The sequence below is a fragment of the Acipenser ruthenus genome, chromosome 30 (genome assembly GCF_902713425.1).
Source record: "Acipenser ruthenus chromosome 30, fAciRut3.2 maternal haplotype, whole genome shotgun sequence".
Classification (NCBI taxonomy): domain Eukaryota; kingdom Metazoa; phylum Chordata; class Actinopteri; order Acipenseriformes; family Acipenseridae; genus Acipenser; species Acipenser ruthenus.
The window spans coordinates 2,319,625-2,331,719 of NC_081218.1; the positions used below are offsets into that span (position 1 = coordinate 2,319,625).

At 40.8% G+C, this 12,095-nt stretch overlaps 1 protein-coding gene across 1 annotated transcript; it reads right to left on the reverse strand.

Moving 5' to 3' along the window:
• Positions 1-2,856: 2,856 nt before the first annotated feature.
• LOC117394547 (DNA-directed RNA polymerase I subunit RPA34) lies at positions 2,857-9,567 on the reverse strand. Its single transcript, XM_033992875.3, has 3 exons — positions 9,285-9,567; positions 8,052-8,193; positions 2,857-7,378 (listed from the first exon to the last, which is right to left on the reverse strand). The coding sequence occupies exons 1-3, from the start codon at positions 9,418-9,420 to the stop codon at positions 6,391-6,393; spliced, it is 1,266 nt and encodes a 421-aa protein (XP_033848766.3). The 5' UTR covers positions 9,421-9,567; the 3' UTR covers positions 2,857-6,390.
• Between the last annotated feature and the right edge of the window lie 2,528 nt (positions 9,568-12,095).

Here is a 12,095-nt window from a genome sequence, read left to right on the forward strand (position 1 = left end):
TAGAACATATAAAAAAATACTTCAATTAATATAACAAAGACGCCAATAATAGGAATCTCCCAAGATAACTGAAGAAACGGATGAACAGGTAGAACATGCAATGCACACGTCACTGCAACCACACTTACTACTGAGAAGAAGAAGAAGAAGAAGAAGAAGAAGAAGAAGAAGAAGAAGTAACAGGAATTAATGCTTCTGAAACCGAAGTAGCTGATTCGCTTTGTTTTTGTTCCTTCATCTGCAAGCACCAAAAAAAAAAAAAAACTGCGTTTCCTTTGCAAACAATAGAAGTCCCGGAAACTGCAGACAATATCTTTTCCGGGTCCTGCACATAGGAAAGCGCCCGTGTTCCATATAATACAGGCGGGCAAAAACAGATAAACACCTGCCATACACAGCACATGCTGCTCTGCTGTGCTGTCCACTGGTGTGACTTGCGTAATCCCTCGTGCAAATTGCACCCCTGATGACACTGTCATGTCTATAAGATGCATCTCCCTGTTTCAAATCTTGTTTTTGTTTTTCTTTAGAGTCACGTGTGGGTACAGGATCAGGTTAATGTTTTTGTTGAATGATGTCGGTGTATAACAGGCAAACAGTAGACCCGAGTTCTGACGTCCTAAGCAATTGTGGCTCCACGAGTCAGACTGCGTTTATATTGTGTCCTAGAGTTTTTGTGCTAGCAATAAAAAATAATTGATGGATTTAAGTCTTACACACACTCACGCGGGTTTGATTAAGAAAGCTTAGACGACAGTAACACACAATAATAATAATAATTTAAAATGAAATCTATACTGCACATTTCATAACGGGTTTTCATCCGGTGCTACCTTAGGGGAATAGTGGGGGGTAGGCCGGACGACTCAGAAATGCACAAATACAAAATGAAAGTACAAGGAAATAATGGGCTTGAATTGATTTTTTTTAACGGTATTATATATTATCTCTAAACCACTGTGCATAAATATTTCATTTTTTTTAGCAGCTCAATGTGAACCGCACTTTCCACAAGTACGCATGCGTCATTTCGATTGAGTCTAGAGGTTGTGCCTATGGAGAGAACAGCGCTGTGTGGAGCGGATCAACTTTGCTGTTTCAACTTGTCATATCAATGAAGCACAATGTTTCTGCATTTTTATAATAAATAATAATAACAATACTCATACTTTGACGTGTTTTTATTTATTTATTTATTAAGCGCGGCTGCATTTTAATAACAGCAATAGCGGCTGGCTGAATTAGTTTTCAGTGTAATTACTTTGCTGAATAGAAAGCGACTATCAGTGTTTCCCAAATATATTCCTAAATACTGTCTTTATTGTAATTCTGTGCCTGAATGTGACTGCGCTAAATCTATTCTACAATAAAATGATATCTAAGAAACAATAACTAGGGTTAGGCCTGTACTATTTGGTAGTTCTGTTGGTTTGTGTGAAACCTTTTTGAGTTTATGTTACTTCAAACAGATGAGAAAGTAGGCTATTTAAGAGGAAAGCGTAGCAGTTAGTATATTATTATTATTATTATTATTATTATTATTATTACTGTTACTGAAGAAATATTTTGGTTTTTGAGGTAACTGTAGTGCATTGGAAGCATAGGTTAAATTAAGAAATACATTATTCCGTTATTATTTTCACTGTATAAATATATTTGATTTAAAATGTCGAAATGTATTTGCTTACGATTGTAAGTCGCCCTGGATAAGGGCGTCTGCTAAGAAATAAATAATAATAATAATAATAATAATAATAATAATAATAATAATAATATATTGAAATAATTGTAAGTCTATTCTGCTTGTGTCATCGGAATTTAAAACAAAAACTAATATTGTTTTTATTTATTTATTTATTTTTAACGTGTAATATTTTCGTGTCGCGTCGCGTGAAAAAATATATATTTGAAAAAAACACGTCACCTCATCCCACCTCCGACTCATTACGCAAAAAATCTAACGCACAAAAATCCCTGAACCACACGAGAAAGGTAGTTGTTTTGTTTTGTTTTTTGCAAAGAGAAAAAATCGTCGAAATGCATATTTGACGTTTGCCTTTTGAAAAAGGAAGGTCTCTCTGTCTTTATTACGGATGAATGCTTTCTCCATCTCGGGGCCGGTCCTCAGCAGGTCTGCGTTTCCATGGAAACCCCTCAGCGCTGTGCAGCCCGACTGGAGAGTTTTGCATGCCAAACGATGCACCCCCCCTGCAAAACCAGATTCGGCTTTTTAAGAGGAGGATGGTGGGTGCCTTTTGGGGTTTTCTGATAATGAACCTTTCCAATTAGGGCCCTAATGACACAAGCTCATTAAAATACGACCACCTGAAATCATTAGTCAATTGATAGTCCCCATAGCAATATTATTATTATTTATTTCTTAGCAGACGCCCTTTTCCAGGGCGACTTACAATCGTAAGCAAATACATTTCAAGTGTTACAATACAAGTAATACAATAAGAGCAAGAAATACAATAACTTTTGTTCAAGTGTGACAAACCACAATTCAATAATACAGCAGATAATAGTGATAGTTACATCAGGATATGATTAAATAGTGTTGTTACATCAGGATGTGATTAAATACAAAGTACTACAGGTTAAACACTTGGCAATACTTTTGCGTATCCAACCTAAACAGATAGCCTCGGCAGATACGGACTATATAATTAAGCAAATAATAATAATAATAATAATAATAATAATAATAATAATAATAATAATAATAATAATAATAAGCAACCAACAACAGTTAATTTATTTCAAGCAACGATACGCCCAAATACCCACGAAAACTAACATCTCAGATAAACAACGTAGTTCGAAAACTGACCACCAGTTTTTTTTTAGAGAGAGAGAGAGAGAGAGAGAGAGAGAGAGAGAGAGAGAGAGAGAGAGAGAGAGAGAGAAATATAATAAATAAATAAATGGTGGTCGCACTACTTATTTATTGATATTGGTCGCACGTACGCTGGAATTCAAAATGCACCGCTAGTCTAGGAGTACAACACGAATGATATAAGCAAGTGCGGTTTTAAAATTACAGACAGCATCGGCAATTTGGGTCGTTAACCTAAATATGCTTCCATTTTCCTCCCGGGGTGGTGCAGACGAGCCTTCAATAAGATTTATACTCATGCGATTATTTTACTTTAGCAATCTAGGTCACCTAGAGGTCGCTGCGCAGGGGGGGGGGGGATTTATAGGCGACACCTAATATATTTTGGGACAGTTTTAAAAATATCTTACCTTGAAAATGCAACCCTTTTGTAGGCGTTGGCTCTTCAGCCTATTTTCAGCTTATGATATTGAGGTTACAATTGGCTACCTAAAAGATATCTATCTATCTATCTATATATATATATATATATATCTATATCCTCTCTCTCTCTCTCTCTACACACACACACACACACACACACACACAGACACAGTAAATTGCATGTTCTTGTTTGTTTATTAAAATCAAAGCATAAGTTGCAAACCAAGAAGACTTCCAAGAAATTAATACACATTCATTGCCCACTAGTAAATAACAGTTTTAAAAGTACCGACCCCCACCTAGCGTTTTATAATAAATAATTAATGTGTAACACAGTACTATTTGTTTGAAACAGTAAAAAAAAAAAAAAAAAACTGTACAACATTTTTCCGGGTTTCCTGTAACTTGGTTACTGTGATCTGTACATCTGCTAGGCACAGTGTAATACGCAGTATTTCAAACAAATGAATTGCACCCTATCCATTAAGAACCAACGCGGTTTTGCAGAATGTATTGCAAATCAATGCTAAGGACATTACACTTCCCTGGATGACTGTGGTTATTTTGAGAGTGCATTGCACAGTTAATAAAGGCCGGGGGGGGGGGGGGGGGGGGGGGTCTTTTATCTATTTGTCATCTAAGATCACACCGCGTGGTTCTCTGCGGGGCTGCAAATATCTACCAGACGGAGACTGATTCGTTTTTCGTTTGCTTATGGAAAACTGTTTCCTCTCCAAACTGACTGTCTCACACTTTCTCTAGTTTATAGCTGTTGACACAATTTTATAGTGTTGTGCTATCAAATTATTTTTTGCACAACTAAAACAGAACAAGCAAAACGCTTTCCATTAATATATATGTTTTAATAAGCAGTGCAGTAGCTGTCCGCTGCCGTGCTTGAAGGTTTATATCCAATGGTGTTTTGGCTCCCTATTGAATTTTGAATGTCACCGTTTTAAATTAATTCACGGTTACCAATGTTGGCAAACACTGCCGCTGTGCCCGGCTTCTCTCTCCCTCCCCCTGAAAGAGACTCCTCTACTGTACTATACCGCCATCTGCCGGATGTAATAATAAAAACTCCGCCATTTTATTTCCATAGGAAAGAAACAATACGTATTATTAGAATTTTCTGTTTTGCTGTGTGCCTTTTTTCCTCGGATTTTCGCCCCCACTTTAAATCAGATAAAACCATTTAATTTGCTGTGTTACAGATCTTAAGACCCCCTCTGATTCCCATAAGGCACGTTAGAGGTAAGTTTTGCATCACCTAGAATTTTAGGATTGAGACATTGTAAAAAGTAAAAAAAAAAAAAAAAAACTATGAACATAATTTAGATAATCTATTCAGCTTCATGTAATCGAAGATACTGCAAAATTATACAGTGGTATAGTATTTCATGTTAGATTTCAATATTTAAACAAACATTATTCATTATTTCAAGCCAAATTAGTTTATTCTATAGGGTGATGCAAAACTGTACAATGCATTAAACCCCACTCAACTGAGTGCCTGTCAACTGCAAACTTGTATTGATCTTAATACTGCCAAGCACATTTCTTTAGAATAAAACATGGTTTAATAAGGTAAATGCATTTTCCACTTAATTGCCAGGAATTATAGATTATGAAATTAATAATAATCGACTGGATTAAGCTATGAGCTCTCTATTCATAAAAAAAACAGCTATAACTCACACTATGTCCTCAAGCTCTGCACTGGGCTGACCTCTGCACCACGTCACTGGATCCTCAGCTGATGCGCTATCCTTGCACTACTGCACTGCTAACATGTCACTGTAGATCTAATTTGCTGTAACCCTAACGTTGCATCCTAGTTCATCATATTGTATTTTAGTAGTATTATTTGCACTTACTGTAAACTATACTGTATTTAAATATGAAGCTTGCATTGTAACCCTGTACTGCCCTGTGACACCTGTAAGCCGCTCTGGATAAAGACAATAGCCAAAAGAATAAACAACATTACATGTGTTTGACATACCGTTTATGGCCCTGGACTCAACATATGCACATGTAACTTAGTACACAAGGAACACAGTCAAAAGTAATACAGACTTAGTGTTGAGCCTGGCTAAAAAACCTAATATGGTACAGAGGGCACTGGAGCGTTTGTGTTGCACCAAACGGGCACTGCATGGTCTTTCCAGTAAGTTAAAAGTTTAAAATCTGTTTTTGTTCAAGGATTTTGCAGAGAAAGTTATCTTAACAAAATAGATCAAGGAAGAAAACAAAATAACAGGTTGGAAAATTGAGCCGATTCTCCAGTTACACAAAACAGATTACAAAGTAGTCTGTCCTCAAAGTAATAGATCGATGGTTTCCAGTCTTACTAAAAAGAAACTTGCATTTAGACAAGCGTTCCCTCCCCCACCCCAGAAGTCTTTTTCAGTCTCAAATAGTATACGCAAGTTTCTATTGCAATGTCAACTTGTGTGCATGTACCCTGTTCAAGCTAAACAGCTACAGCTTTGAAATTTTATGTGTATGTATAATTGACATGCATTTAAAAATACATCATCAGGTTTGGGGTCAAATCCATCTCCAATTCCTTTCTAAAATCAATTCTCAATTCCTTTGAAGCAATTGGAAGTCATATTTGGAGGCTGTGTGGTCCAGTAGTTAAAGAAAAGGGCTTGTAACCAGGAGGTCCCCGGTTCAAATCCCACCTCAGCCACGGACTCAATGTGTGACCCTGATCAAGTCACTTAACCTCCTTGTGCTCCGTCTTTCTGGTGAGACTTAGTTGTAAGTGACTCTGAAGCTGATGCATAGTTCTCACACCCTAGTCTCTAAGTTGCCTTGGATAAAAGTGTCTGCTAAATAAACAAATAATAATAATAATATTGAGGAGACTCAATAATTGTCATGACTGTTCAACTGCTTTCACTTGGAATCCAATTTAATTGACGAAGAAATAGTGACTTCAGTCATTTGTTGCCACTGTGGTGAGAAGCTCATTTTAACAGAATACTGCTTATTGCAATTTTGAGCAATGGTGTGTTGGAATTGATTAAAAGGGAATGGGAATTAGAAATTGATTATAATAAAGAAATTGGAATTGAAAAAGGACTTGACCCCGATCCTGGACCCCACACACATGCAATCTAACGGTCAGATCTGTGTTTGTCCTTCTTCTTCTTCCTCCCTGAGTACACCTGCTCTCCAAACTCCGGCTCAAACACTTCTTCTTTAATCTCAGGTGGCTCTTCTTTCATTTCCACCTCAAGTCCTGTTCTCTCCTCCTCTTCTCTCCTTTCTCGATCTTTCTTTTTCTTCTTCTTCTTCCTCCCGGAGTCCACCTGCTCTCCAAACTCCGGCTCAAACACTTCTTCTTTAATCTCAGGTGGCTCTTTAATTTCCATCTCAAGTTCTGTTCTCTCCTCCTCTTCTCTCCTTTCTCGATCTTTCTTTTTCTTCTTCTTCTTCCTCCCCGAGTCCACCTGCTCTCCAAACTCTGGCTCAAACACTTCTTCTTTAATCTCAGGTGGCTCTTTAATTTCCATCTCAAGTTCTGTTCTCTCCTCCTCCTCCTCCTCCTCCTCCTCTCTCCTTTCCCGATCTTTCTTCTTTTTCTTCTTTTTCCTTTCAGTCACCTCTCCGCTGCTTCCCGACGTCTCAAACTCTAAAACTCGACTCGCGTCAATCTCTTCATCTTTCTTCTTCTTCTTCTTCTTCTCCTTCCTTGTGCTCTGCTCCCCCTGGCTGGGGACCACTTTCACCCTCTTATCCAGCGCCGGAGATGCAGACAGTGCCTCCCCTTCACTGCTTCTCTTCCTCCCCGCACTTGGGGGAGTGCTGCTCCCGAACGGGGTAAACCTCTGCTTGAGTCCCGCTGGGATTTGTGGAGCCGGGCTTGCCGGGATGGCTTTGGGTCCCTCGGTGCCGTTGCAGTCTCCGAATCTCTCGCCCACGTTCATGTAACCCTGGATCAGCGGCCCGCACAGCACGGAGCCTTTGCCTTTTCCCTGCACCAGTAAGTGAGTGTTTACCAGCTCCTTCTGGCTGCTGAACACGTTGTAGATCTTTCTGGTCGCTGCGCTCCCAGTTTCTATAGTCTCATATCCGATCAGAGGAACCTTCTTGCCAGAGAAGCTGGAAAATAAAATACAGACAGATCAATCTGCATTGTTGCTTTAGTAAACCTTCGAGTAAATTAGGATTTTGATAGTACTTGGCCAACAGTTTTGCATCATCCTGTAGAACTAATTTTGCTTCATGAAGTCAAACGAAACCTGCTGAATAATGTTACGTTAACATATTGAAAGGAGTGATTTCAACTGTTGAATTGCTTAAAAGCAATAAAGAAAATCACTGAAAAAAAACAATATGCCACGTCTGTCGAGAGAGCAGCGCCTTCGTGCGATCGGCATGTTGGAGGCTGGACTAGGGCAGCGTGCTGTGGCTCGCCGTCTTGGGTGCTCACAGCCAGCAATTTCAAACCTGGTATAACCAGACAAACTCTGTCAATGACAGAGCCACCAACCGGGAGACCAAGAGTCACAACACCTGCCCAAGATCGGCAGATCATTCTGCAGCATCTTCGTGATGTCAGTTGTTAATCAGCACAATAAAAAGTCACTGCACCTGCTCTAAAACAGAGTTTGTCATTTTTCGATCACATCTAGTGAATTTGATCCAAATATAAGTGGTTCGTTTCTTTTGATGCTCAATATATATAAATGATGATCATACACTAATATTTTAGGTGATGCAAAACTTTTGTCCAGAGCTGTAGAATTGCTTTGTGAAAGTAGGCCAGGTTTACCTCTCTGGTTTAAAGCTAGCTGGAGCTTTGATCAGCCACAGCTCTGTGTTGCTTCCGTTCAGCTTCTCCAAAGACAGACTCCTGGAGGTATCGTACGCGCAGGAGACGAAATCCACCGGGCACTCAAACTTCGTCTGCGTTCCTGCAGAGCAGCAAAACAACCACATGCACTTCAATACATCCAGCGCGACCCTGCAGCGGACACTGCGCTGCACCCAGACACCTATTCATTGTGCAAAACCTTGCGGTTGCACATGGAAACGCGAAACAGTAAAATACATGGTGCTACTACCGTACCTGTTGGACAGAAACGTGTGAAGAAAAATCAGGAAATCTCATTATTAGCTTTGATTTAAATAATACCAAACACCTACAAAACACATTCGCCTATAATCATATATGGCGTTTCGTTTAGTGATTTTTGGTTGTTATTTTAGTTTATTTCCGGTATCATACAGCAGATTCATAATAATTGCACAGCACACGTGTATTGGAACTGAATCAGCAATTATTAAGAGCATTTCCCTGTCTCATATTAATATGCAGTTGCAAGGACTATCTGAATAGAGATCTCTAAAAGGTGTGCTCCACCTACTACCTGCAGCAAGAGGAGGTTATTAACAATAGCATAAGGGATCTTCTGTTTATTGTAACTATGAGAACCACGATTATTAACATACATACTGCACTACGGTACACTTTGTTAATACTGATTTGTGCATGGATTTATATCAATGTACTGAGCAGCTGCTGACAGTAGAGACAGCCTATCGTGTTTACTGCTTGAATTTAACCGAGTGGCGGAGTGTAAATAAAGACATGGATTCGGATCCTACTTTTTTGTTACTGGTTCACATCGGGACTGGGGAAAGATAAATACTATCTATCTCTCTCTCTCTCTCTCTCTCTCTCTCTATATATATATATATACACTATTATTGTTTTAAATAAAGGGTCTCCCGTAACATAACAGAAAGCCATATTCATTTCAATCCAGTTGCCAATATTCTTTCTGCAAGGTCTTGTAATAATAACTTTCCCATATGATATAAGCGTTAATAATACTCTGTAACCCAATTTAAAATGTAGCTTAGCGCAATAGTTGACGTATGCATTTCCCATATGAAATCCACAATACAGTATATATTTTTTTACAGATATGCATGTGTAATAAGGACATATGTAAGTGTTACTCTTGCCTCTTAGCTGTGTAAAGCATTACTCTAAACTTACGTGTTTGTGGTTCCGCCTGGGGATCGCCCTCGATCTCTGAATCTGATTGCGTTTTATTATTTTCTTCCACCTCTGATTCCGAATCATCTTCGCTACTCGATGAGGACACGTCCCTCAGTTTCTGTTTAGCTGACATGCTTGGATCTTGTCTATTTACAACAGTTAAAAAGCAGACGGGCTGTTATACATTACTATATAACTCCAGGCAGGCATGGACAACCATGTAGAAACACGTGGGTCCACAGACTGGAAGCTAGCACGACCTTTGACCCGGAACTACGTACCGAGGGGAAGCGGGTTATGTGTTGAAGTCTGTGGTTCAGGTTTCTGCGGAAACGTCTGAGGCAGCTGATGGAGTAAACTTTTAACACATTTCATGCTAGAAAAACAACCTTTTTTAAAAAAATAAATAAATAAATACTCGGTATGTTACACGTAATTATTACTTTTGATTTAATCAAAGAACGTGGAGTTCTTGGCCGGCAAATACAATGAATGGCCTCAAGAGGGCGCGCTTGAGCTACCGCAGAATAACTAGAATCAATACAATCGCTTTTTTTGTATCAACACAGTACTATGGAAACCACATTTTAAATAATGCTCGTTTTGCTTAATTTATTTCTCGTATTCAGACATTCCCCATTGTCTCCAGCCAAGCTTCTACCTTGTATTCTATTCTGAACGGGAATAATATTTATTTCTTAGCAGACACCCTTATCCAGAGCGACTTACAATTGCTACAAGATATCACATTATTTTTTACATACAATTACCAATTTATACAGTTGGGTTTTTACTGGAGCAATCTAGGTAAAGTACTTTCCTCAAGGGTACAGCAGCAGTGTCCCCCACCTGGGACTGAACCCACAGCCCTCCAGTCAAGAGTCCAGAGCCCTAACCACTACTCCACACTGCTGACCTATCTATTACCAGCTGGTGTAGATATGTCATGCCCAAACCTGCCAAACTAAAGAACCAATTCTGTGAATAATTGGTTGCTTTGTTTTAAGGGCCGTTTGTATAGTTTATTAACTGTTGACAAACATTATTTTTTATCTAAGGGTTAGGGTTAGGTTTGATAAAAAAAAACAAAAACATGATTTAATTTGCTAAACATTACTACAGTAACAATTTGAACCAATTTCAAGCATATGATCGACTGGGTATTGATCATTCATAGGGCTCTGGTGTTTGATTGATCATTCATAGGGCTCTGGTGTTTGATTGATCATTCATAGGGCTCTGGTGTTTGATTGATCATCCATAGGGCTCTGGTGTTTGATTGATCATCCATAGGGCTCTGGTGTTTGATTGATCATCCATAGGCTCTGGTGTTTGATTGATCATTCATAGGGCTCTGGTGTTTGATTGATCATCCATAGGCTCTGGTGTTTGATTGATCATCCATAGGGCTCTGGTGTTTGATTGATCATCCATAGGGCTCTGGTGTTTGATTGATCATCCATAGGGCTCTGGTGTTTGATTGATCATCCATAGGGCTCTGGTGTTTGATTGATCATCCATAGGCCTCTGGTAGTTTTAGCTGGCCTATTTTTATTAGCTGTTTCTTGACAGTTAATAAACAAAACAAAACGGCCCTTAAAATAAAGAGTGACTGAATAATTTAAGGAAACATTACCATAATTAACCATTTATGACACTGAATGACCTGTGAAGAATTAAACTGTGTACAACAGATCTGGCGAACACTGCACCGTGCCCGCAGCACTCGAGTGAACACTGCACCGTGCCCGCAGAACGCGAGTGAACACTGCACCGTGCCCGCAGAACGCGAGTGAACACTGCACCGTGCCCGCAGAACGCGAGTGAACACTGCACCGTGCCCGCAGAACGCGAGTGAACACTGCACCGTGCCCGCAGAACGCGAGTGAACACTGCACCGTGCCCGCAGAACGCGAGTGAACACTGCACCGTGCCCGCAGAACGCGAGTGAACACTGCACCGTGCCCGCAGAACGCGAGTGAACACTGCACCGTGCCCGCAGAACGCGAGTGAACACTGCACCGTGCCCGCAGAACGCGAGTGAACACTGCACCGTGCCCGCAGAACGCGAGTGAACACTGCACCGTGCCCGCAGAACGCGAGTGAACACTGCACCGTGCCCGCAGAACGCGAGTGAACACTGCACCGTGCCCGCAGAACGCGAGTGAACACTGCACCGTGCCCGCAGATCGCGAGTGAACACTGCACCGTGCCCGCAGAACGCGAGTGAACACTGCACCGTGCCCTCAGAACGCGAGTGAACACTGCACCGTGCCCGCAGAACGCGAGTGAACACTGCACCGTGCCCGCAGATCGCGAGTGAACACTGCACCGTGCCCGCAGAACGCGAGTGAACACTGCACCGTGCCCTCAGAACGCGAGTGAACACTGCACCGTGCCCTCAGAACGCGAGTGAACACTGCACCGTGCCCGCAGAACGCGAGTGTAAACAGTGACGTGCTGTTTTCAGCAGGCTGGTACCGTCACACTGCTTAATGAGCAGATGGCACGCAAACACAGGAGCCCGCATCTGACCCATAAGCCTTGAGTGGGCACCGGATCCGGCAACATTGTAATTTGACTGGGACTGAACCCACGACCCTCCAGTCAAGAGTCCAGAGCCCTAACCACTACTCCACACTGCTGACCTATCCATTACCAGCTGGTGTAGATATGTCATGCCCAAACCTGCCAAACTAAAGAACCAATTCTGTGAATTGGTGATTTAATTTGCTAAACACACGACCCTCCGGTCAGGAGTCCAGAGCCCTGACCGCTACTCCACACTGCTGCCCAATACTGAAGCAC

What these genes read in the sequence shown, in the direction of transcription:
- LOC117394547 (XM_033992875.3), bottom strand. Translation starts at nt 9,420, where the DNA reads ATGTCAGCTAAACAGAAACTGAGGGACGTGTCCTCATCGAGTAGCGAA. An exon ending in CCAGGCGGAACCACAAACAC is followed by an intron (nt 8,194 to 9,284) that starts GTAAGTTTAGAG and finishes GCTGCTCTGCAG; the next exon opens with GAACGCAGACGAAGTTTGAG. An exon ending in GCTAGCTTTAAACCAGAGAG is followed by an intron (nt 7,379 to 8,051) that starts GTAAACCTGGCC and finishes TTTATTTTCCAG; the next exon opens with CTTCTCTGGCAAGAAGGTTC.